The sequence below is a fragment of the Trachypithecus francoisi genome, unplaced genomic scaffold (assembly GCF_009764315.1).
Source record: "Trachypithecus francoisi isolate TF-2019V2 unplaced genomic scaffold, Tfra_2.0 Lachesis_group15, whole genome shotgun sequence".
NCBI classification, from domain to species: domain Eukaryota; kingdom Metazoa; phylum Chordata; class Mammalia; order Primates; family Cercopithecidae; genus Trachypithecus; species Trachypithecus francoisi.
The window spans coordinates 9,343,264-9,369,096 of NW_022681460.1; the positions used below are offsets into that span (position 1 = coordinate 9,343,264).

General features: G+C 49.9%; 1 protein-coding gene across 1 annotated transcript in view; it reads left to right on the forward strand.

Annotated features, from left to right (window-relative positions):
• AGPAT4 (1-acylglycerol-3-phosphate O-acyltransferase 4) overlaps window positions 1–25,833 on the forward strand; it is a 152,704-nt gene that overhangs the window by 111,087 nt on the left and 15,784 nt on the right. Inside the window, exons 3-6 of the mRNA XM_033234276.1 lie at window positions 6,142–6,311; window positions 18,335–18,496; window positions 19,109–19,262; window positions 23,355–23,457. Coding sequence (XP_033090167.1) covers window positions 6,142–6,311; window positions 18,335–18,496; window positions 19,109–19,262; window positions 23,355–23,457 — 589 coding nt within the window. The remainder of the gene's footprint in view (window positions 1–6,141; window positions 6,312–18,334; window positions 18,497–19,108; window positions 19,263–23,354; window positions 23,458–25,833) is intronic.

Below are 25,833 nucleotides of genomic sequence, written 5' to 3' on the forward strand. Positions count from 1 at the left end.
ATTGCGGCACTATTCACAATAGCAAAGACTTGGAACCACCCCAAATGTCCATCAGTGACAGACTGGATTAAGAAAATGTGGCACATATACACCATGGACTACTACACAGCCATGAAAAAGGATGAGTTCATCTCCTTTGTAGGTATGTGGCTGAAGCTGTAAACCATCATTCTGAGCAAACTATCGCAAGGACAGAAAACCAAACACCTCATGTTCTCACTCATAGGTGGGAATTGAACAATGAGAACACTTGGACACAGGGTGCGGAACATCACACATCAGGGCCTGTCAGGATAGGGGGAGTGGGGAGCGGGGAGGGATAGCGTTAGGAGATATACCTAATGTAAATGATGAGTTGATGGGTGCAGCACACCAACATGGCACATCTATACGTATGTAACAAACCTGCATGTTGTGCACATGTACCCTAGAACTTAAAGTATAATAATAATAATAAAAAATAATAAAAATATGACAAAAGTTTCAAAAATTGCCATATGATATTGAAGAAGCCCTGGCTGCATGTCTGTGGGTGGCGGGCTTCCCTTTCTGTCCTGTGGCTTTCTGTCCAGCTGGCCTTTCCCGGGTGGCTGTCCTGGCTAGGGACAGGCTTCCTTGGTGGCCCTGGCTCCCTGGGATTCCCTGCAGTGTGTGCACCTTGGGATGCCCTCTACACACTGCAGTGAGTCCCACATTCTGTGTGTACCCCAGACCTGGATGGGGTGCCCCCTGTGCTTGGCAGGTGTGGAGGTCACTGCCCTGAGTGGATGTGTCCGTGGTTGGGCCATGCATTTCACTCACCCTAAAGGGCAAGACTCAGAATCTCCAGATCCTGGGATCTCTGCTGACCATGTCCTTCCTCCTTGCACTTCTCCCACAGAGGGTTCCTCTTAGTGCATGTCATTTACAGTTTCTGGGCTTTTCTGTAGGAGGTCATAAGCCCTTCCCTCTTTCCTCTTCTCCTGCTTTCATTGTGATTTGATGCATTGTTTTCATTCCCAGATATACTGTGTTTCAATTAACTACCAAATGGCTCCAATTCTTATTAAGTTAAAGCCTCGGTTGCTTTTTCTGGTTCTTTAATGTGTGTTAGTTTGGATGCCTAGACAAGAAGGTAAATGTTTCAGGGTTGCTGTGTTCTGAATGTGTTCCCCAGAGTTCATGTGTTGGAAACTTTTTTATTTTTTTTATATTTTTTATTTTTTGTTTTTGAGACAGAGTCTTGCTGTGTCGCCCAGGCTGGAGTGCAATGGCGCGATCTTGGCTCACTGCAAGCTCTGCCTCCCGGGTTCACGTCATTCTCCTGCCTCAGCCTCCTGAGTAGCTGGGACTAAAGGCGACTGCCACCACGCCTGGCTAATTTTTTTTTTTTTTTTTAAATAGAGATGGAGTTTCACTGTGTTAACCAAGATGGTCTCGATCTTCTGACCTTGTGATCCGCCCACCTTGGCCTTCCAAAGTGCTGGGATTACAGGAGTGAGCCACCATGCCCAGCCAGAAACTGAATTCCCAATGAAACAATGTTGAGATGAGGGGCGTTTAAGAGGTGGTTAGGTCATGAGGGCTTTGCCCTTGTTAATGCCGTTATTGCAGGAGTGGGTCAGTTATTCAGAGAGTGGGTTCCTGCTAAGAGGATGAGTTCAGTTCCTTTCCCTTATTTCTCTCACTTGAGTACATGCTTGCTTGCCCTTCTGCCTTCTGCCTTCCCCTATGGGATGACACAGCAAGAAGGACCATGCCAGATGCAGCCCTCTTGACCTTGGACTTCCCAGCCTCCAGAACTATAAGAAATAAATCTCTGTTCTTTATAAATTACCCAGTCTCAACTATTCTGTTACAGCAGCATAAAATGGACTAAGACAAAGAGCAAATACCTTATCTTTGCTTCTCTTAGATTTACCCAGGTAGGGCTCCTGGCATTGTAATGCTAGTTACAGGATTGCAGCCTGAAACTCTCAATAAGTGATTTTCCCTTAACTAAACAACAGAAAGTCCTGCTTTCTTACAGTCCTCTCTGCTGTGCAGCACCTGCTGATAGCTCCTGGTCAGGATGGATTGCCCAGGTGCCCATTGGTAACTTTCTAAGTTAAATTGGAGGTTCTAAATAATATGTCCTTTGAAAGAAAGTGACACTGCCCTTTCCATGAGTGAGCGTACAGGGACAGAATCTTGTGCGAAGAGAACGAGGCAGAGAATTCCAAGATCTGCAGCCACTGAACTGATGGTGAAAGTGGAAGGACAGGCTGAACGTGCTTGAAATGCTGCATGCCCTGAGCCCTGAGCAGTTAGAAAGCCCTGGCATTTGATGCATGATGGTAAAAAGAGGCATCTAATTTGAGTGACAGACATCACACCTCAAATGGAAGCAGTTCCTGTAGGGCTCTTCAGCACGAGAAGGGGCTGCCATGAGAATGGGCTAAAACTTGCATGAGTTCTTTTGCATCTGGCATTGGTGGTGTGGATGTCCTGCAGAAGCTGGGAACTTCATCACAGAGCAAAACACAAGCACCTGGCCTGGGATTCAGAGAAGCTGGTGGGGGATCCAGGGGAAGGAGGAGAAGTAGCAGGCCTAGCTGCTGCTTTGCACTGAAGACGTGAATCAGCAGATCAGCAAAAACATGCATGACCTACAGAACGGTGCTATTTCCTTTCCACCTTCCAAACCTCCCAAGAGTGTCTCTTATGCCCCCTAACCAGAAATATCCAAGAAAGGGAAGTCTGGGAAATGTAGTCCAGGCCAGCTTAATCAACACATCCCAAAGGTATTTAGAGGAATTTTATATTTTCTTGTACATACTTCTGGGTTGTTTGAATCATTTTACAATGTGACTGTATAAATGTGTTTCTGTGAATTAAAAAAAAAAGTGAAATCATTTGATTAAAAAAAAAAAAAAAATACAGGGGCCAGGCGTGGTGGCTCATGCCTGTAATCCCAGCACTTTGGGAGGCCAAGGTGGAAGGATTGCTTGAGTCCAGGAGGTTGAGGCTGCGGTGAGCTATGCATGATTGCGCCACTGCACTCAAGCCTGGGTGACAGAGTGACACACCAGCTCAAAAAAAAAAAAAAAAGAAAGGAAAAAAGAAAGAAGGGAAATAAAACTCTTCTATCCAATGAGGTTCAGAGTTTAGTTGTCTAGTGAACAGCCTACTGAGATGAGTGGGAAATTTGGTCTTCCCCCACCTGGTGCCAGCACCGTCCCCTCTCACTGTGCTGATGTAGTCACTCCCTAGCTCGCCTCCCTATTCCAGTCTGTTCCTGTTTCAGTCAGAGTGATTTTTTTTCAAATGCAAATTGGATGTTGGTGTGTGTCTATTTAAATTGGATGTTGGTGTGTGTGCTCCAGTGGTTTTTATATTGCCTTTAGAATGAAATCATAAATCATACCTCTTTACTCTGGTAACCCGGAAATCTCTGTGATGCTCTTTCTCTGGGTTTCTCTCCATCTGCCTCTGTCTCTTCCCCACCCTTCCTCTCCCCTTCAGGGGTCACAGAGCCTTTGTGTGTGATAAAATTATCATGCATATAATAGTAATTAAAAAGCTGTCCATTTATGGATTACCTACTATGCCCAATGTCGTGCTAGGTGCCTTGAGTCCATGCTGTTGTTTAATAACCACAGCCTCTCTAACGCGTTTACCTGTCCCTATTTTACAGAGAAGGGGGACACTGAGAAGCATGCCCGAAGTCTCACGAGTAGTAAGTGGCTCCACCAGGATCGGAGCCCGTATATGTCTGACTCCCAAATCCATGAGGACAATATTCAGCAGCCATCCTATTAGCAGGCCTTTCTCCTTTCCCTGTCACGTTGTTGTGTGGTTGTGTAGCTGTCTTTTCCCTGAACAGTAGGCTGGAGGGGGGCCAGGATCTGATCTGAATGTTTGCTCATCTCCTGAACCTCGCAGAGTGCTTGCGCACATTAAGTAATTACGTGGCATTTGTCGAAAGCATCCGTGTGCCAGGCACTTGCTGAGTCTTGGAGTTGAGGCTAAGGTCGGGGTGGACCAAACAGTACAGTTACTGTCTCGTGGTGCCTGTGCTCTGTAGTAGAGGAGATAGCCTCATGCTGTAGTTACAGCTGTGGTGGGGCTGTGGAGGGTGCTGGGGAACATGTGAGTGGGGTAGGGGGCGGTGAGAGTGGCCTTGGGCAGGAACCACAGAGAGGCATTTGGCCTGTGACATAGGAAATGGGAGTCTCTTGGAAGCATCAGCTTTGTCTCCCTGATTCCCTGTGGAGTTGTGCTTTGGCGCTTGTCTGTGCTCCTTGGCCAGTAATGGAATAGATTGATCCTTCCCATCCTTGCGCTTAGAAAAACTCAGCCCAGCACTACAGCCATCTTTGTACCCCATGGTAACAAATTGTCCCTCCGTCCCTTTGTCAGGCTGCCCTGCCCGGCTGCATATTGTTACCCTAGCCCCCCTCCCCACTCCTGCCCCCACAGCCAACTCCCAGGACGCGTCACGATTCCTTGACTTGCGCTTCTGGTTCCACCAATGCCATGGCCTGGTGGAACAACTGAATGGGAGCTTGATATTTTCTCAGTTCCTAGAAACAGGTAGACACTTTTTATTGTTCACTTCTGGAGAAGGAAGGGGAGTAGTTTTGTTCATTTTTAAGGAGACTGATAGCTTCAGTTTGCTGGGAACTTACAATGTGCTGTACACTGAGCACACACTATGTGTTATGCGCTTTATGCTCACAAAACGCTTTGGGGCAACCCCATTCCAAAGATTGAGACACTGTGGTGTTATGAGGTGAATTTGTCTGAAGTCCCACAGCGCTCACTGCATAAAAACTGGACTGTGATGCCTTCTAGAGGGCTCTGGTGTTCCCCATCAAGCCTCTAGCCTCCAACCTGGAGGAGAAAAGTTTCCAATGACAGCCACTTGAGCTACGATACTAGGCTTACCGTTGGAGTGAAGGCCAAATGCACCTGCCTGTAGGGTAGGGATGGGGTGGGGAGGGAATGGGTCCTCTGCTGCGTGTATGTTTCACCAACTGGTGATTAAAAAAGGGGGCACATGGCCCAGCACGGTGGCTCACGCCTGTAATCCCAGCACTTTGGGAGGCTGAGGTGGGAGGATTGCTTGAACCCAGGAGTCTACCCAGTAGGCAGCATGGCAAAACTGCATCTCTACAAAAAATACAAAACAAAACTAGCTGGGCCTGGTGGAGCACACCTGTAGTCCCAGCTACTCAGGAGGCTGAGGTAGGAGGATCACTTGAGCCTGGGAGGTTGAGGCTGCAGTGGGCCGTGATCACACTACTACACTCCAGCCTGGGTGACAGAGCAAGACCCCGTCTCAAAAAAAAAACAAAAAAAACAGGGGGGAGGCACAGCCCTCGCAGAGCACTCAGGCGCCCACCCCCTACTGAACATCATCAACTGTAAGAGCCCATTTCGAAGTCCGTCACCCACATTCAGCTGTTTTTCTGGAAAATTTCTACCATAGAGGCTTTTCCTGAGCCTGCCAGATTGAGAATAGGTCCCTGGGATGGGAGGCATCACTGAAGAAGAAACTGCAAGTGGTCGTCATTGCCTGGAAACAGAATCTGTTTCTTTTCACAAGCACCTACAAAGACTATTTTGATGGTTCTCTTCAGACCAGTCGTGGGCTGACTCTCACTCCCTCTGCCCTGCAGGTGGGACTCCTGCGGCTGGATCTACCGTTCTCCATTCTTTCCCTGCCCTCAAGTGTCAGAAATGGGAGAGGAAAGTTGGGTATTTAATATTCTTTGATGGAGTTTATAAGTATCCCAGTTAGTGATTTTCCAGGATATTAAGAATTCTGTGCCTCCTCTCACGCTGCCTTTCAGAGTTCTATAAACACAAGGGTGTGAATTCTTGACGGATTCTGGCTTTCTGATTTATTTTCCCCCAAGGTACTGAATCAAGGAATGTAAGTCATTTACCTTCTCCAGGCATCCTCCTCTTCTTCCCTGGAGAATGCTGTGAAGTCTCTCTCGTTTTTCCTTCCACTCTGAACCCTTTCAAGGACCAAGGTCTGTGCTGCAGTGATCCAGAACTTTGCCCCTAGAAGTTGCTTTCTCCCCTAGCTGGGAGGGCAGAGCCCTGCTTTCAGGAGGGCTCCCAGGACAAGGCTGTGTGTAGTAAATGTCTGTCTGTTGTGGTTTGTTCCAGAGCTGGTGATGCTGCTGGAGTGGTGGTCGGGCACGGAATGCACCATCTTCACGGACCCGCGCGCCTACGCCAACTATGGGAAGGAAAACGCCATCGTGGTTCTCAACCACAAGTTTGAAATTGACTTTCTCTGTGGCTGGAGCCTGTCCGAACGCTTTGGGCTCTTAGGGGTAAGTCGGAAGTACATTCTTTCCTGCTTCACACATTTCTCTGGTTCAGTCCCACTGCTTGTCCTTTTGCTCCTGGTCATTCAGAACTTGCAGAAGAATCAACAGAGTTTCTACTTGATGAAATGGTCCTAATAAACTGCTTTTTATTCTTGCTTGGAGTCAGGCTTAACAGCTTCTTATGGGCAATCATAGGAGGCACTCGACAGTTGCTACCTGCCAGCCATTTTACATGCGATTCATTTATTTAATCCTTACAGCAACATGAATAGATGATGTGCCACACTCCATTTTTTAAAAACTAAGTCATATAGAGCTTAATATTCAGCTCAGAGCCACACAACTGTAATTAGATTTGGATTTCACTCCCATCCATAATTCTTCATTCCATGCTCTGCTGCCTCCTTGGCTAACAGGCAGACATCACCTCTGCATTTTGATCCTTGAAGGCTTAAGAACTTTGAGTCCCTAAGTGAGGGAGTGAACTGCAAAAATCAGAATTATTCTGAAATTCTGTTTTTTTCCCCTACTAGTTTGACTTCTTGCACGTAGCTTGCGTGCCTTTGGAACAGGGTCTCTTCAGTTGGCTTTTGTCATCTGTAACACACTGCAGCATGTAGCCTGTGTCACGTAGCTGTATCAAAGCCATCTGCGGCTCTCAGCTATTCCAGTAGGAATCACCGTGTCCATTGGTCGGGGGCCAGGAGAGGTCCTAAGAGTTTGCTCCAGAACTTGGAGATAAGGTTTTGCACCTGGGAACAATGCCCTGTAGATAGATAAGGGGGCTGCTGAAATCACCTTGTTTTTTGGTATCCCCTGAAGACAAAATCATGGTGTTTAGAATATAGAAGATTCGAGATAGGGGCTATGAGGCCATGGAGGACACAGTGGACTAGAAGGTTCAGTGGGTCTGGTTCCTGGAGGCAGATGAAGAGAGCCTCCTGGCCACTGCTTCTCCTTTTGTTTTCCTATTTATTCTCCCAGGGCTAACTTGATATCTGCTTGTGTGTACACGTGTGTGTGTGTGTGTGTGTGTGCGCGTGTGCGCACGCACGCAAATATATTTCTAGGAACAAGAGCAAGCGTTCTAGTAACTACCATTCTCTGAGAACTTGGGCAGAGATCTGAGTTACAGCTCTGTGGATTTATTCTCTCTGACGAGAGATCACCCCCTAGAATGTCATGGTCCTAACCCCGTCATGGATCCCAGGGGTGAATGGTGAATGGCAGGGTTCCTCTCCCACCCAGGAGGAAGGGTATGGGGTGCCGGTGTGTCTTGACTGTCAGGTCACCTGTCTTACCAGCTTTACAGCTAGGCTTTCTGAGATGCCAGCGTCTCCTAGAATTCAAACGGTAGTTTAGAGGCAGCTGGTGATCTTCCAGGCTTTGTAAGTACCTTCTGGTAGTGTTCATGCTTAGAATGTGGAAACATTCATAATTCGTGGACCAGGAGTCTCTGAGGTAGAACAGAAAGCCTGTTGAACTTGGGGGTGCCTTCCAATTGCTGCTTGCCCCTTGGTGGTGTTACGCCCACGAGCTCACTCTGTGTGCTGTTCACTTTATTTCTGTAATTTCTTATTCTTAGGATATTATTATCCACATTTTATAAATAAATCCCCAGAGCCTCAGTTTGGCTGAGTGATTGGCCTGAGGACAATAGCTCCTATGTCTGCTTTCAAAGCTGCTCTTTCCCCTGGAAGATGTTGGGGACACAAAAGCAAGGGCCCTGGGGCCTAAGACCCGCTCCAGAAACAGGGCCCTGACCATCCTAAAACGACCGAGGCCAGCTGCAGTCAGGACCAGGTTTTTAACACCTTCCTGGCTTGTGATGTGTGAAGGCCTCATTCTGAGGGGGACGAGTCACCCGCACCTTCCTGGGGTTGGGGATGGCGTTGCAGGAGCTGGTAGAGCAGGGCCATGCGCAGAGATGCTGAGCAGCACCCAGATGCCCAGCACTAGCAGGCACAGGGACAGGCACAGATGAGGGAGCAGGTGAGCCCCACAACACATGCAGGGAGGGACCCAGGCCCAGAGAGGGGACATAGCCCAGAGACAGGAAGAGACTTTCATGGAGTGGGAATTGAATCTCAGCACCATTTAGGGTTTTACTCCCAAAGGCTTCTGAATCCGTGATCACTTTACAACTCTGGGCATAAGGGTGGGAGCGCTGATGCCAGAAAGCAAGTCAACAGCGCGCCCATCCCACCTGCAGCCTGGGGACCACACCTTTCCACCCTTCATTTCGTCAGTGATACTGTATTTATAGGACTTCACTCATTACTATCAACACCCAAACAACTAATGCTGTGTGTCAGGGGGTCTGCGCCCTGCCACTGATGGTGGAAACTATGCTTAGGATTAGAGTCTTTGGGGGCTCCACTTACAGGTGAAATAGGCAGGTCTGGGAGCCTGGGGCCAGGGCAGTGCCTTTCTGTTCTCGCTGGAAGTTTGGGAGCCTTGCTCAATGGGGGCCTTGGGGTTTCTGGATTCTTGCTAAAATGCTTCCTTAAGCCCTGAGTCCTCTCTTCTCCAGACACCACAGAAACAGCCAGTGCCATTGCTGTGCACATTCTCACAAAGCAAGGTGCTACACAGAGCAGGCACCAGGAGAGGACAGAGTGGGGCAGGCACATGGCAGGCGCTGGCCAGGGCGGATGGGAGCTGCCAGCCTGTACACTCCCAGGGAACCCCCTCCCCACATCACAGGGAACAGCTTTTCCAGCTACTGGAGAGCTGTGGCCCAGGTGGACACATGACGGTGGGTAAGATGGCTGGTTCTCATCTCTGCCACCCTGGAAGGGGTAAGGAACAGCATTGCCTTATATTCATTGTTCAGCAGCGTCTTTTGTCTTCAATGACCTTCAGAAAAAAAAGAAAAAAGAAAAACCTCATTCATCTCTCTGTTTTTTCTTAAATAATACATGATGTTGAGATCCTTCTGGAGTCTGTGGAATTTGCTTTTTAAAGAAGAAAGGAGCAGAAGAAGGTTCCTGGCCAGGCATATTTCATCCTCACCTACCACAGCCCAAGAGGAAATGAGTTTAAATTGAAGTCAATGAAATTTGCAGAAATTCGTGAAAGTGGCATTTTAAAATGTAAAATTGGTCTTTTGGGGGAAAGTAACGGAATTGTCTTTTTAACAAAGAGGCTTTCAAGCTTTTAAATGTAGTTAAGATCCCATGTGGCCACTGCTCACTGCAGTGCCTGTCCCCAGAGGCTCTGGTTCTCCTGGGAGCCGGCGCTTCCTGGCGTGTGCCAGGGCTCTGAAGGCTTTGGTCGATCTTGGAGTCACACGCTGAGCCTTTCCTCCCTGGAGATGAGAGTGACACGCGGTCAGCTGGGGCACAGGTCACGAAAGTGCCCGACAAACCGTGGTGTGCAAGCGCAGGTCAGGTTCCTGAGGCTTCACGTCCCCGTTTGCTTATTGTTTTCCCTTTGCAGGCCCCGGCTGGTTACATAAGAGCATGATCGTTCAGTCTCCGGGCAGCGCCAGGCCCTGGCAAGCAGGCCATGAGCGGTAGCTATTATTATATTAGCAATATTTATCTGCCGGGCCAACTGAGATATTTGTCTTCAGATGCTTAAAGAAGCCATGTGGGGCCGGGCGCGGTGGCTCAAGCCTGTAATCCCAGCACTTTGGGAGGCCGAGACGGGCGGATCACGAGGTCAGGAGATCGAGACCATCCTGGCTAACACGGTGAAACCCCGTCTCTACTAAAAATACAAAAAATTAGCCGGGTGAGGTGGCGGGCGCCTGTGGTCCCAGCTACTCGGGAGGCTGAGGCAGGAGAATGGCCTAAACCCGGGAGGCGGAGCTTGCAGTGAGCTGAGATCCGGCCACAGCACTCCAGCCTGGGCGACAGAGCGAGACTCCGTCTCAAAAAAAAAAAAAAAAAAAGAAGCCATGTGGGTTAGTTATCCATGGCAGCGTGATGAGACCCAAAACACAGCGGCTTAAAACAACAAGCGTGTCATAAAGATCCCCTGCCTGTGTGGTCGGGAATCCAGGTGCAGCTGAGTGGGGGACCTGGCAGCGCCTCTCAGGAGGGGCCTGTGTGTGATCTGCCTCCAAGCGCGCTCACGGGTTTGTTGTCCGGCCTCTATCCCTCGCCACACAGGCTTGTTTTAAAACACACGGCTTCCCGGAACATGGCAGCTGCACCCCTGAGGGTGAGCCATGCAAGAGAGAGTGAGTGGGCACCCAGGCAGCAGCCATGAAGCTTCTGTAACCAGGGCCCGAGAGAGACCTGCCATCCCTTCTATCCAGACTGTTTGTTGGAAGTGGATCAGTGAGCACAGCCCATGCCTCAGGGATGTGGGGTGGAGTGCACAGGGGCGTGGATGCCAGGAGGCCGGGATCACAGGGCCCCTCGGCGGCTGCCCACCCCACGGTGACATGACGTTTGGTCTAAGACCTTCCCTTGCTCTCTTAGTAAACATATAATACAGCTGGGCCTGAACACAGATTGAAATGTTGCATTTCTGGCCTGGCACAGTGGCCCATGCCTGTAATTCCAGTGGTTTGGAAGGCCAAGATGGGAGGATGACTTGAAGCCAGAAGTTCGAGACCAGCCTGGGCAGCATAGTGAGATCCCCATCTCTATAAACATAAGTCAATAAATAAAACAAATGAAAAATAGCAGCATTGCATTTCTTTGCACAGAGAAAGGTGAGAGGGGGAGAGTGGCTTTATCCCTCCTAGGCAGAGGGCCTGCGTGGGAGGGTGCCCATAAAGCCCTGTACTGCCTCTTTAAACAGAAGGATTTTCGATGATGACAACGATAGCAGTTGATATACCTTCAAAATCCGTGTCCAGCGAGTGTTGATTGTGTGTGGTTTCTCCAGGAGACCATGTTCACACAGCACAGCATTGTTTCACTCACCTTTACCCCAGCTTCCTACACATGCGCTTGTCAAGTGCCCTTTGGCTGAAGAGAAGTTAGAAGTTTCCACAGATTGAGAGGTGTTTTCGGCAGATTCGCACCGCCATGGTTTCGTCAGCTCTGTAGGGTGGTCTTGCACCCTCCTCACCGCTGGCATCACCTGAGTGTATGGCAGATGCCCTGTGCTTCCCACCATCATGTGAGTTCATCCTCAGCTGTGCAGGCAGCAGGAGTGGGCAGGGATGCCACCTTCTGCCTCTTACCATTCACTGGTTTGGCAGGTGTGCTGGGATCTGGAATCACATGGATGAGGAACCTGATAATGGTGATGACCGAGGTAGCCAGGTGAACCACTGGCCAGGGCAAGTAGTGGGCAGCTCATGGGACTATGGCTGCACCGCGGGTTCATACCGACTACCATCCTGGAGGTGGAAGCGCATGCTCGCCTGTAAAAGTCTAGTCCCACGATGGACACACTGGGGTCTTCTCTGTTGACCAGGATCCTCTGGCAGTGTCTTTAACAAGCCAGAGTCTGATTCCACCAATCATAAAGTCAGGGTTGCTTAAAGCATGGGGCTTCTTCCTCCTCTGTGCACAGCCTCAGTAAACGTTCGCAGCCTGTGCTGTCTGCTGTACACTGACTCAGTATCATCCCATGAACCGCCCCCCTTTCTCACTCCCACCTGCTGTGTGCATAGGGCCCTCTGATGCCCCGTCCGCCTGTGCTTCCTGCAACTGTTCAGCAAGCACCTATTGGCTACAGAGTGCTAGGCAAGGCCCATCGCTCCTATTACGTTCTGTCCTGGGGACATCCTGTTTTCCCACCTGCCCCTGTACTGCTTCTGCTCTGTCTTCGCATCTGCAGGGCTAATGCCATCCCACAAGAGCTGGGCTGCCCGTTCAGAAGAGAAACTGGGAAGGGGCCATGAGGACCTGTGTCCAGGCAGGGTGGACGAGGGCTTTGTGCAGGGAGCTCCTCTCCTATCTTTGTGTCCTGACAGCCGTGCCCATGGCCCCTCAAAGCAGAGCCAGGAGTGATCAGTATCTTGCTGGTTCAAGCCTCCATGTTCGTCCTCCGAATGGTCCTCTTCTCTCTGCACATCTGCATGCCTGTCAAACCCAGAATAGTTTGGGGCCTGGTAAACGGGGAGGTTGGCTGGAGGAGGCCAATCAGGAGTGCAAGAGCGCCCTGTACTCTTCCCCACGTGGATAGAGGATAAGTCTCTAATTCCAGCCTGAGGTGAATTCTTAGAGAGTGCTTTCATTTCGTGTTTGCTGTCTGCATTTCCCCTGCGGCTGTGACTAACTGTGGAACAGCGTTCATTTTGTTTTGAGACTCTCTTGAGAATTTTCTGGCAGTGTAAGGTCTACACCATTTTCCTCTCAGCATCAGAGAAGGCAGAAAGCAAGAGAAAGGAATGCAGTGTGAGCAAGGCCAGGCACACCTGTGCTACCGCAGTTGGCAAGAATGGAGTCTATAATCCCAGCACTCTGGGAGGCCAAGGTGGGTGGATCGCCTGAGGTCAGGAGTTCGAGACCAGCCTGGCCAACATGATGAAACCTTGTCTCTACTAAAAATACAAAACAAACAAACAAACAAATTAGCTGGGTGTGGTGGTGGGCGCCTGTAATCCCAGCTACTCCAGAGGCTGAGGCAGGAGAATCGCTTGAACCCAGGAGGTGGAGGTTGCAGTGAGCCGAGATTGCACCACTGCACTCCAGCCTGGGCAACAGAGCAAGACTCCATCTCAGAAAAAAAAAAAAAAAGGCTGGGTATAGTGGCTCACACCTGTAATCCCAGCACTTTGGGAGGCCAAGGTGGGTGGATCACCTGAAGGTCAGGAGTTCGAGGGCAGACTAGCCAACATGGTGAAACCCCATGGCTCTACTAAAAATACAAAAAATTAACCAAGCCAGGCATGGTGGTGGCCGCCTATAATCCCAGCCACTTGGGAGGCTGAGGCAGGAGAATCGCTTGAGGGAAGCAGAGATTGTAGTCAGCTGAGATCGCGCCATTGTACTCCAGCCTGGGCAAAAAGAGTGAAACTTCATGTCAAAAAAAAAAAAAAAAATGGAGTCTCTCACCTTTTGATGAACATACACACATACATGCATGCGTGCACAGAAACTGGTTCATTATTTTGAGCTCCAGTCTTTTCTGCATTTTGCTATAACTTGGGACAGGTTTCGGAGATTCCAGGCCCATACCATCCTCTCTTGTGCATACCTTCTTGTCAGAAGGGGTCTGTACAACAACTTACTGGCAGAGTTTAGTGGCAGAAATGGAACACAGAAACTGAAAGTTTCTCCCTTCCCTCTAGACTCTGGGCACCTCAAGGCCACAGGTAATCCTAACCAGCATTGTGTTCTCAGCACCTGCAGAGTGCCTGGCACAGGGGGCTTCTTAATCAATACCTTTGCACAGACAGAGTAGCCTTGGGTTGAAGATTCCAATTCGATGAGCTTATGCACCATACATTAGAATGGAGGCTGTGCTATGTGGGACTCATGAGGACTCTGGAGCTATAGGGCTGGATGGCTTGTCTGGGGCTCCAGGGAACTGAAACATTTGCTACAGTGTCTCCAGCTGGTAGTCAAGAAAACAGTCAAAGGACTCAAAGGCAGGCTGTTTAGCCTGCTTTATTGTTAAGGAACATCTCACCTGTTTTCAAAGTTCTGCTTAAGATACCTCATTTTATATATTTAGTAGAAATAAACGACCTTGGCTCATTTGACTAACTGGTAACCCTACTGGGAAACCTTCAGCAATGACTGGACGTTTGCAAACAAAGCTGGCCACAGAGCCTCAGCCCCTGAGGGGTTCCTTGCTGGTGTTAGTGGGGGTGGAGGCTGTACAGGAGCAGGACACCCTGCTGCTCCCAGCCATACTGCATGCAGCACCGGGGTTTGGAATCTTCATCTGAAGCCTTAGTGAATAGCCACTTTGGAGAAAATCTTAACTAGAATGGCCTCATTCTGATCCGTTTTCACCCCAGAGTCTGTGGAGCTTCTGAAAGTCAGGGTCGGAGTACCAGGTCTCAGGCCCTCTCTGCATCAGCTCTTCCCAATGCCCAGGGTCTCTGCAAGGGCTGGCCCACTTGCCAGAGTTGCAGACCAGGTCCTGGGGCTGGCTGCGTCCCCGAGCTGTGGGGGTCCTCAGGATGGGCCAAGTAGATTAGCCCCAAGCAGCTACCCTAAGACAACTTTCCTTTTCACTGTCTCTCTCCATAGTGGGTTACTCCATCTGAAATTTTAGATTGTCTAAATATGCTTGTGTCTAGACAGATCTGTTGATAAATCTAACTCATCGGTAAATCCTTTCAGGTTGGCCTCCGAAATAAATCCAGCATTGGTGAAATTGGTATATTTTCTTGTACTCTCTCTGAAAGCTGTTGGCGTCACGCATGGAAGCCTCTGAGTGGCCTGGGAAAGCCATGGCAGTTATAGCATATTGCACTTTTTGCCTGGGGAACTGTCTGTATGTCTTAATGGTAGTTTCTAGTCTGTTTGTCATAAGTGAGTTAACTTGGGCAACTCTGTGCACAGGGACTATTCAGTTGTGCTTAAATAAATGTAGTCTATTGTTACTATGACGCTACAGTATGGCTTAGAAAATGGGTTGAATAAAGAGGTGTTCAGACACTGCTTGCTCTGTGATGAATATAATAGTTACGAGTTAGTCAACGCCCATGTCAGAGTTCAGAGTCTGAACTCTGTGCTTTTGTAGATGTTTCCATACATCAGTCAGTCTTTACAGGGACACCAGGGGATATGTGTTGTCTTCCTCGTCACACAGAGGGGAAACAGAAGCTCAGGAAGGTTGGGTGTCTTGAGCACAGTCACACAGCCGGGTCATGGTAGAGCCTGGTTAGAAACAGGACTGTCTCATTCCAGAGCTTTTCTTTCATGCAGCCCTGCCAGGGAAAGGGTATTGAGTGACATTTCTTCAGTTTGAAGAAGTAAAAGCTTCTACCTTAATATTTTAACATGTTTCTTACCAAACATAATTAACATCAAAACTAGGTATATTGATAATATCCAAAATTTTAAGGCTGAAGGATGGATTAAGTCAGTATAAAGAAAGTTATTTCTTTTCTGTTCCTTTTGATCATCAAAAACACTTGTAATCCCAGCACTGTAGGAGGCCGAGGCAGGCGGATCACCTGAGGTCAGGAGTTAGACCTGGCCAACATGGTAAAACCCTGTCTCTACAAAAAAATACTAAAATTAGCCAGGTGTGGTGGCAGGCACCTGTAATACCAGCTACCCAGGAAGCTGAGACAGGAGAATCACTTGAAACCAGGAGGCTGAGGTTGCAGTGAGCCAAGATTGTACCATTGCACTCCAGCCTGGGTGACAAGAGCAAAACTCCGTCTAAAAAGAAAACGAACAAACAAAACAACAAAAAAGCCAAAACTGTTTCTGACCCAGTGCCTCAGTTATGTTCCCAAAGCAGATGGTGAAGGCACGCTGATGTCAACGCCCTCTTAAAAATGACATTGTTACAGGAATACTGTGAAATATGTTTATAATAAAAAACTGGAAAATCTAACAAAGTAAAAATCACTTATAAATGACTGTCCAGCAACAACTACTGTTATTTTTCTCTGCTTTACTTTTTTTCATAAAGTTATAATCATGCTATAGACTCACCTTTGTTCCAGATCTTTTAAAAATTTAGTATTTTACCATAAACAATTGCCTAGCCATTACACACTCATAGAAAACAAGTTTTAGTGGCTCTAAATCAGGGGTTGGCAAATGTTATCTGGAATGGGCCAGAGAATGAATAGTTTAGGCCTTATGGATCATAGTGTGTCTATCACAAAACACTCCTGTGTGTAGCGTGAAGGCAGCTGCAGACAAGAGGCACATGACCAAGAGGCTGTGTGGCCACAGGACGTCACTTACAGAAGCAGCAGAGGAGCCAGCTTGTCCCGAGGGCAGCTGCTTGCTGACTCCTCTGTAGTGTTGTACAAGATATAGTACACACCATAACCCATGGGACGCATCTACTGTGGGGCATTGAAACAGCTTTTGGTGATCTAACAGGGATGGAAATAGCGACTCCCGTCCCAGGTGAACACCTGTGGGTCTAGATACCCGCATCACTGTCAAAGTTATCGTTTCCATTTAGCAGCAGGTCGTCTGAGGCCAACCACTAGGACCCACTATAGCACTGTGGACAGGAAATACCCCCTGAATGCTTTTCCCCAGCAGAAGCCATGATTGGCTGCAAGGGACCACCAACCTTCCCAGGGCCAATAGCTGCTGCTTTAGTCTGTGGCCCCCTCCTGGCTGCGGAACCAATCGTCGTTCACAGCTCCGTCAGATTGTCGCATGTTTGGAATGAGTTCAGGTAAATTTAATTTTAAAAAATATCATGGGCCGGGCGCGGTGGCTCAAGCCTGTAATCCCAGCATTTTGGGAGGCCGAGACGGGTGGATCACGAGGTCAGGAGATGAAGACCATCCTGGCGAACACGGTGAAACCCCGTCTCTACTAAAAATAATACAAAAAACTTGCTGGGCAAGGTGGCGGGTGCCTGTGGTCCCAGCTACTCGGGAGGCTGAGGCAGGAGAATGGCGTAAACCCAGCTGAGATCCGCCCACTGCACTCCAGCCTGGGCGACAGAGTGAGACTCCGTCTCAAAAAAAAAAAAAAAAAAAATATCATGGGCACAGCATACAGTAAGCCCTCACACCCGTACCGGTGAGTTCACCCACCCACGGGGATGGTCCCGGAGTCCGATTTTATGGCTAAGTTCTCTTGGACAGAATCTGCATGTTGGACTTGTGTGAAAAACCAACTCCATCAGAAAATGGAGATGCTAAACTTGCAAGGTATCTGCCTTTTCTACTCCAAGTGAGGGAAGAAGTGTCTTGTTTTTTTAAAGTAGGGTAGCAGTTGGCTGTTTAGACCTTTTTCTGTTCTGCCAGTAGGTTGGGGGACACGGCTTACTGACCCCGTGCTGAGCTGGAGCTGTGGAGAGGCATGGGTGTAATGGGGAGTAGAGGAGAGAGGGCTGTGTTGAAGCCGGGGCTCTCCGCGCTGTGTGCATCCTAGGTTTCGGGCTGCCCTGATGGCTCACATCCTGGGCTCAGTCATCGACCCATTGATCAAGGAGCATCTTGGCCAGTTCCAAAATTAAGATGAAAAGATAAACATCCATCAGATAAAAAGCTGTTTTTGTGTCTCCGCTGCCCCGTCCACCCCACTGAAGCCCTGGTCTTCCTCAGTGTAGGGGTCTGATGTAGTGGACGCCTGGCTAGGGAGGGCCACACCAAGCCCTAGGGACCCAGGACTGCCCTGAGGATCCCCAGAGGGGACCTGTTGGGGCCTCGCTCACGCACCTGCGTCAGCCTCAAGAAGGTCTCTGGCAGGTGCTTCTGCCCCGTCTCAGCCTCAAGGACATGCTGGCAGGCAGCAGGTGTGGAGGGCACCGAGCACATCTCCTGGTCTGGGTTTTACTTCCAGCTTGGACCAGCTGTGCCCGGAGATCCCACTGGGCTCCGCAGCCTGCTCTATGAGCGGAGACTCCCGTTTGCCTCAACTGCAGAGCTCAGCAGAGTAGGCCGAGCTGTCTCGGAAAAATCAGATTCAAATGAATCTTTGGCCAACAACTATTCAAGAAGGATGTAACCTCACGCCCAGGAATGCTACATTTTCTAGCATTTGACATTTTCAGCGATCAAGAATTACTATATTTTGTAATATCACAAAACTCAATGAGATCCGCAGAAAAGAGGTACATAAATTAGTGTCACACAGCTGCACAGTAGGCTTAGTGAGTGCATGGTGGTGATCACCTAGAAACCCTTTGGATGGTGGTGGGAGCATTGTCAGGACCCTGAATATCCATGACTGCTTGCTGCTGCCTTCTTGACTCCTGCCGTCCATGCTGAGAACCACGGTCCCCTTGCCTCCTGCCCCCACACTGGCAGGGTGAGCTCAACCTGGACCTCTAGCTGAAGGGTGGGGAGGGCATCAGGGTCCATGGCCTCGACAACATGTGTTCTGGGACTGGCCCGAGGCATCTGGTGTGAGTGTCCCCTCCTCTTTTTCTACTTCAGTATCTAACAGCCCCAGGAGGTGGCTCTGACGTCTCCTTCATGGGCACCTGGGCTCCCTCCTCTGTTTCAGGGCTCCAAGGTCCTGGCCAAGAAAGAGCTGGCCTACGTTCCCATTATCGGCTGGATGTGGTACTTCACCGAGATGGTCTTCTGTTCGCGCAAGTGGGAGCAGGATCGCAAGACAGTTGCTACCAGTTTGCAGCACCTCCGGGACTACCCTGAGAAATATTTTGTACGTAGGCACCAGAGCAGCTGTGTCCCCAAGGGCTCCTGTAGGACTGTGACCATGGGACCCCCGTGTGACTTCCACAGGACACGTGACTGTGGGGCCGTGTGTGACCCCAGGGCTATATGTGACCATGGGGCCATGTGTGACCATGGGGCCACATATATATGACCCCAGGGCTGGGTGTGACTGTAGGGCTGTGTGTGACCCCAGGCCGTGTGTGACCCCAGGGCTGTGTGTGACCCCAGGGCTGTGTGTGACCCCAGGGCTGTGTGTGACCGTAGGGCTGTGTGTGACCCCAGGGCTGTGTGTGACCATAGAGCCGTGTGTGACCCCAGGGCCGTGTGTGACCCCAGGGCTGTGTGTGACCCCAGGGCTGTGTGTGACCGTAGGGCTGTGTGTGACCCCAGGCTGTGTGTGACCCCAGGCTGTGTGTGACCCCAGGCTGTGTGTGACCCCAGGGCTGTGTGTGACCTAATGACTTGTGCGATCGTGTCGCCGTGTGTGACTGTGGGGACGCATGTGAACTAGGGGTTGTGTGTGATCCCAGGACTGTGTGTGACCCCGGGGCCGCGTGTGACTGTGGGGCTGTGTGTGACACCTGCCTCCTTCCTTCAGTTCCTGATCCACTGTGAGGGCACGCGCTTCACGGAGAAGAAGCATGAGATCAGCATGCAGGTGGCCCGGGCCAAGGGGCTGCCCCGCCTCAAGCACCACCTGTTACCGCGAACCAAGGGCTTCGCCATCACCGTGAGGAGCTTGAGAAATGTAGGTAAGGAAGAGTGTGTGGTCCTGGGCCTCCCCGCGGCAGCGAGGAAGACAAGCCCCAGCTCCGGATGGGCAGAGCTTGCTTCCTGCCAGCACTTCCCGGCTGACTTGAGGCTCGGAGCTCGGAGTGGCTGCTCAAGTCTGGTCTCTGGGACTGGGAACCAAGGACAAATGGCCCCTGCACCCCTGGCTGGCACCTGGGGTGGGCCTGTGCCTGCTTTTCCTGGGGTGCCCGGGCCAGCACTGCCCTCTGCTGTGCAAATGTGCTGGGTGCCTGGATGGTCCATGGGGTAACCTGGGTCCAGGCCTGCAGGCCCAAGACGGCACAGTTGGGTTTAGGGTCATTTCTTGCCCACCCATTGGCATCAGCTGAACTCTGACCTTGTGGCCTGTCGCAGCTGACCTCGGAGTCTGGAACCCTAAATGGCCATTGATAAGAAGGAAATAGCAACAACTTGCCTCTGGCCTCTTGTCATGCTTTTGTCTTCTTTTTGGCCCTTCTGTCTCCAGTTAGAAACACCCTCTGTCTCCTGCACAGCCGGCCTCCCCACACCCCCGCAGTCCCTTGGCCCTTTCCCTGGGCTGCAGGCCGGGGGGCAGCTTCCTGTGCTCCTTCTCAGGCAGAGCACTTCAGGTGAAGCTGGCTTCTTCCTGGAGGGAGCTAGAGCCCAGCTGAATGCGGCTCTTGGCCCCATGCTGCTGCCTTCCTCAGCCTTATCCTCTTGTCTCCTCTCCTCCTTCTGCGGCAAAGGGCGGGGGGCCCCAAATTCCTCCCCGGGGCTGCATCGGGGCCCCTTGGTTTCTCCAGCCCTGACTGACCCCCGATTAGGACCTCTGGAGCAACAGGGTTGGTGAATCGGTACCTCTAAAAGTCCCCAGGTGACCCACTGGCTGAAGCGGTGGTTTAAGGCCCCGGGCCGCACTCTCTGCTGGCCTCTGCTGCCTGTTTCACATACCCCTGCATACCCAGGCCAGCGCCAGCCTCGCTTTCTTCTGGGCTGCAGGAACCCAGGCCAGGCGGGCTGTGCCCCTGGCCCCCTCTCCCCTCTGTGTGCCTGCCCTGCCCTTAGCCCTGTTAACCAGTTTCTTCTTCCCCACATTCTTTCCCTTGCTTCCTCATCGCCCTTCTCCTGGTCACCAATGTTCCTTGATGACCTCTATTGGCACAGTGCCGTGCACGCCACACACAGTGTCACCTTCAATCCCCACAACATCCTGGCAGCAGCTCTTACTCCCAGAGAGAAGAGAGAAAAGCAGGCTCTGGAGTCTCGGCAGCAAACTCAGGCCTGCAGAACTGAGGGCCCACCAGGCCAGCCGCCTCCGAGCTCCTTCCCCTCTGCCCAGCCTCTTAGAAGGTCGGTGGCACAGAGGGGCACCAGCTGCCTACATGTGTCTTTTGCTCTGGGCTCAGCCCAAGGGTCAGAATTAGCCTGCCCCCTGCAGTCCCTGCCCCCACACCAACCCTGGGCCCCAGGGCCAAGGATGCTTCCATTGCTCGACCCCTGCTCCACCTCCCAGGCTGCTGCACTCTGCACTGTCCAGCAGTGTCAAGACCCTGGGGGCTCCCTGATCAGGAGGCCTCACTGAATCCTGTTTCCTCTGCTGACCTCTGTGACTCTGGGCAAGTGACCTTACCTCTCTGGTCCTAAGTTTGCTCTGAGTTCTGCAAAATCTGTTAGGGTTGCAAAGAGGATTAAATGAGAAAAGCTGGATAAAGAGCTCAGCATCCCACCTGGCCCATGATAAACATTTGATCAAAGGCTGCTGTTGTTTGGGGCCCTCTGCCTCCCACTGCACGTCTCACCTTCTGCCCCTGGTGGGGTTGCCCAGCTTGCAGGGCTGCGTGTCCCCATCCTGATCCGTCCCCTCTGGGTTGGACCAGCACGGCTCCCTGACTGAGCTTTGCCTAGGTTTTGCCTCGCAAGGCCGTCCAGCTCTGTCCTGTTCATCACGGAGTTAACAAGGCTCTCTCCAATAATAGCCACCACCGGTCTCCGGCGCGTCTGACATGCCAGGCCCTGTACGCACCGTACATGTAGGATGTCCTCACAGGACTCAGGAAGGGAGATTCCTTTTTCTTTTTGCTTTCAGTTCACAGAGAAGGACATTGGGACTCAGAGAAGTTAAGGAGCGGGTGCAGTGTGACTCAGCCAATACCTGGCGAGCTGGGATGTGCTCCTGGATGCCGGGGGCCGGCAGCCGCTGCTCTCACTCCTTCCGACGCACCTTGCAGTTAGAATCAGGCTGGCTCTCCTTTCAAGATGCTTTTTTTGAGGTTTTGCTTTGGAAAATGAGATAGTTGTACAAGTCACTGACTTTTAGGCGGCTCTTTGGGGAACCCGTGGGTTCTCCCCACCTTTGCTTAACCAGAGTCAGCCTCTTCTGTTGTCTTCGTGGGCCCCTGTGTGAGCGGGTCAGAGGAAAGGAGGCATCAAAACCACTGAACTGTGTGAGCTCTGTGGCCCCTTCTTACTGGGAAGCCCTAGGACACTACAGTCACGGTCCACACAGCCTGAACAGCTGTTCCTACAGATCCCCATTGATGCTTTAAAATGCCTGAGAAATGTGATAAGCATCCAGGTTCTCTCCCAGCAGCCCTGACCAGGCAGCTGCTCCTCAGGAGGGCTCAGGAGAACAGTCCCGCCTTCAGCCCCAAGGCGAGGGCGAGTGGTCTCGGGCACTCCGGGCGCTGCTCCCAGGCTCTCCTGCAGGCCATCAGGAGGACCCCTGCCCGGTGGCACAGACAGTGGACCTGCAGACCCCGCACGGTGGTCAAGCAGCAGGTAGAAGAAAACAGATGGTGATTTATTGTTTTTGAATCTTGGTTCTGCACATTCCCAATCAGACCAAGTGCCTTTCCTCCTTCCTGCCATTCTCCCACTCCTTTTATTAATATTTGCACATATGTAAAGCTCCCAGTGAAGTATCGGGCTCATTATTTATTGAACACAAACCATGTGCTGGGCCCTGCAGTAAGTGCCTGGCCTCTGTCATCTCAGCAGCTGTGTGACAGAGGCTCCCTTCTCCAGGACAAGACCTAGCCCCAGCTGCCCAAGAGAAGATCCCACCGGTGGGAAAAGGTGGCAGCCGCCGGGGTTCCCACCTGTTACTCCTACCGTCTGGTGCTCTTACACTTCAGCAAGTGGCCAGTTTCCACTGTGCATGTATCTCCTCTGTTCCCTCACTCGTTCCTTCTATATTCTTCCATCCTTTGATCCAAGAAGCTTCAACTGAGTATGATCCAATTCCTTAAGGAGTTTCTCATCAGTATCCTAGGATAATTTGTAGCTATCTTATTTTTCTAGGGGAAAATAATGCTCACAGAATGGTTATGCTGCTGTAACTGAGACACTTCCTTAGTTTCCTTTGGAATAATTTTTCTTATCATCCACACTTGTTTAAATTCCGGTGTTTCTTGACTGAATGATAGGCTGGGCACATTAGAAAGTTACAAGTCATCGTTGTGGCACCCCTAGACCTGACTTTGCAGTACTGCTTTAAAAGTGATCTGGGCTAGGCACAGTGGCTCAATCTGGGCTGGGCACAGTGGCTCACTGTGATCCCAGCACTTTGGGAGGCTGAGGCAGGCGGATCACTTGAGGTCAGGAGTTCAAGACCAGTCTGACCAGCATGGTGAAACCCTGTCTCTACTAAAAATCCAAAAATTAGCTGAGCGTAGTGGTGGTGCCTGTAACCCCAGCTACTTGGGAGGCTGAGGCAGGAGAATTGTTTGAACCCAGGAGGCAGAGATTATAGTGAGCCGAGATTGCACCACTGCACTCCAGCCTGGGTGACAGAGCGAGACTCCATCTCCAAAATAAATAAATAAATAAATAAATAAATAGAAAAAGTGATCTGACTTCAGCAATGACCCTGTTTTCTATTACTGAGTTCTAGTGGGATTTTATGATTACAAAAGATAATACACATTCAGTGTAGAACATGTGGACCATATAGAAAAAAAAAAGAAATCCGACCACTCCATTTCTAGATAAGCAGTTAGCCATTTGATTATTGTCTTCCAATGTGTGTATCTACAGAACAAAATTGGGTTCACACGCTATATACTGCTTTGTATTTGTTTTATTTTTTATAGTTTCAGCTGTATATGACTGTACACTCAATTTCAGAAATAATGAAAATCCAACACTGCTGGGAGTCCTCAACGGAAAGAAATACCATGCAGATTTGTATGTTAGGTAAGTTGAACGGTTTCCTTTCCAGAAAAGACAGTGCCTGTTTCAAAGTAAACACATCACAAATGACCTAGAGACTTTCTTCCAGGGATCCCTGGGTCACACTGACTTCTTTGCAGTCTGTTTTGCCTTGAACTTGACACATCCTACTGTTGAGAATGATTTGCTGAAGTCTCCTTCCATCCCAGCTCTTTCTGGATCCTCTGTAATCAACTCTTCCGTTTCAGAGAGCTCAGGTTGAACACATGGAAGGCCATATTTTATAATTATTTTGGTGTTGGTGTGAAGAGAATGTGTTATTGACACTTTTCTTGAGCGGTGGGTCTGCTATATGGAATACACACAGATGTGTATTTATATAAGGCGGTCTAGACACAAATGCAGAAGTCTTTTGCAGTGTCTTACTTATGTGTTATGTTCCAGGCTATTAGTGATTTTATTGAAGATACTTCTAGAACATATTAGTCAAACTAGTTCTCCTTCCCTGCCTATAGAATGAGCCGAACACCTCTGTTTCGGTGGGAAACAGAATTGGAAGGTGCAGCAGATACTAAACACAATGGCAATTCACGTATTAAAACCCAGAGTGACAGGGGTCAGGGACCGGACTGGTTTGTTGTGCTGTGGGTCACCTTCTCTGAATGCTAATCAAGAGAATCTGAAATGCCCACTAATGGAGAACTAATCCAGGGGCGTATAACCTTCTGATTCAAGACCTTACGGAAGCCACATTACAAACAGCCCCATGAAAATCCAGGGCCCTACATTCCCACCAGGCCACACCAAATGTCCCAGCTTTCCTGGGAGATGTTTTGGTGGACTGGCGGCCAAAGTTAAGTAGCTTCTGATCTAAAAATGACGCTGGCTTTCCCATCAAAATAGGACAGCATTGACATCATCACTGACTTCTTGTCTGATGGTGCAGGCGAGAGTCTGCCCTGTGACTCAGTTCTGTGGCATATGAAGGCAGGAGAATCACCTACCTGCCTGAAGGAGACCTTTAGACCTTCTCCTAGGAGTAAAGTGAGGTTTTATTCCCCGTGTTTGCTGACAGCTGGCAGGAGCTCCACTCAGTGGCCAGCTGGACTCAGTTATTTGGGAAAACCCCAAGACATGTAGAAGATTATTTCACCTCTGAGGTAGCTGCAGCTCTCCAAAGCACGTGTGAGAATCAGCACCAAAATGATACTGGCACGTTCACTCACTGAAGCCAGATGACACACTTGACCCCAGAGGAAGGTTAGCATTGATGCTGTTCAACACACATCTTTTTGTCGTAGCTGCCCATTAAAAATGATGGAGGCATTTTTCTGAACATACGTCAGTACAAAGCACTGAAACATCAAGGGCGGTAACGTCAAGTTGCTGAAAAGGGCAAAACTCACTACATTCCCACTATCCAAATAAAGAAATATTATGCAGACTTGAGAGATCTCATTTCCAAAGCAGAGTAGATCAAAGAGCAAAGAAGTAGAGGATTCACAGAAGTACAGTGTGCGCAGGAACAGAAAAGGTGAAAGGATATTTCCGGAGGAGCTTATGGGGTAAGTTCTAATTATGTGAAAAACTTACCTCTGTACAATACTGCCTTGAAAAGGAATTCGCTCACTATAATCTGTTTTAAGATGGAATCCCATCGTTTATTCTCTTAACAGACTCTAGTGTGATAGATAAGCTCTAAAATCTTCTCACTAAGATATTCTTAGGCCATAGAAGGGAGTGAAATAACCTGGGAAATCAAGCCAGATGCAGACTTTGACATGGACAAAACTGAGTATAAATGAACATCCCTTGAAATCACAAGAGCCAACAACCTGAGAACAAGTAGGAACGGCAAAGATGGCAGAGTGACTCCTCCCCGTGTTCAGTATGGGCTCTTTGTAAATGATCGAGTAGCAAGCCCTTGCCAGCACCAGTCCCTACAGCCACCCAAGTCTCTGAGCTATCGCTGGTGTACAGTGACTCTGGACCCCTGTCTGAGCCATGGAGCCTGGGGAAGATGCCCTGGCTACTTGCATCTGGGAATAATTTAATTCCCCACTGTCCACATCACTGACTTGTCAAAACTTTTGCAGAAAAAGTCTGCCTCAAGGCTAACCAAGAGGCCACAGGAATCATTTGATGGGAGATAATCTGCCATTACCAGTAAGTCGGTTACTTGACTCAGAAGAAATTACTAGGATCTTGTCTCTGATGCATCACTTCTGTGTATATTGGATTGTCTCATGTGGAAACTGAGGCACTGTTGTCCTCTTTGGAAGAGGCAAATAATCAGGTTTTGGGGGCCTTTTTGTGAGTTGGGAGGGAAGATGGAATGAGGCAAGTGTCCCCTGTTCTGACAGCATCTGTCTATGTCATTGAATTGGACCCTGGGTTTTT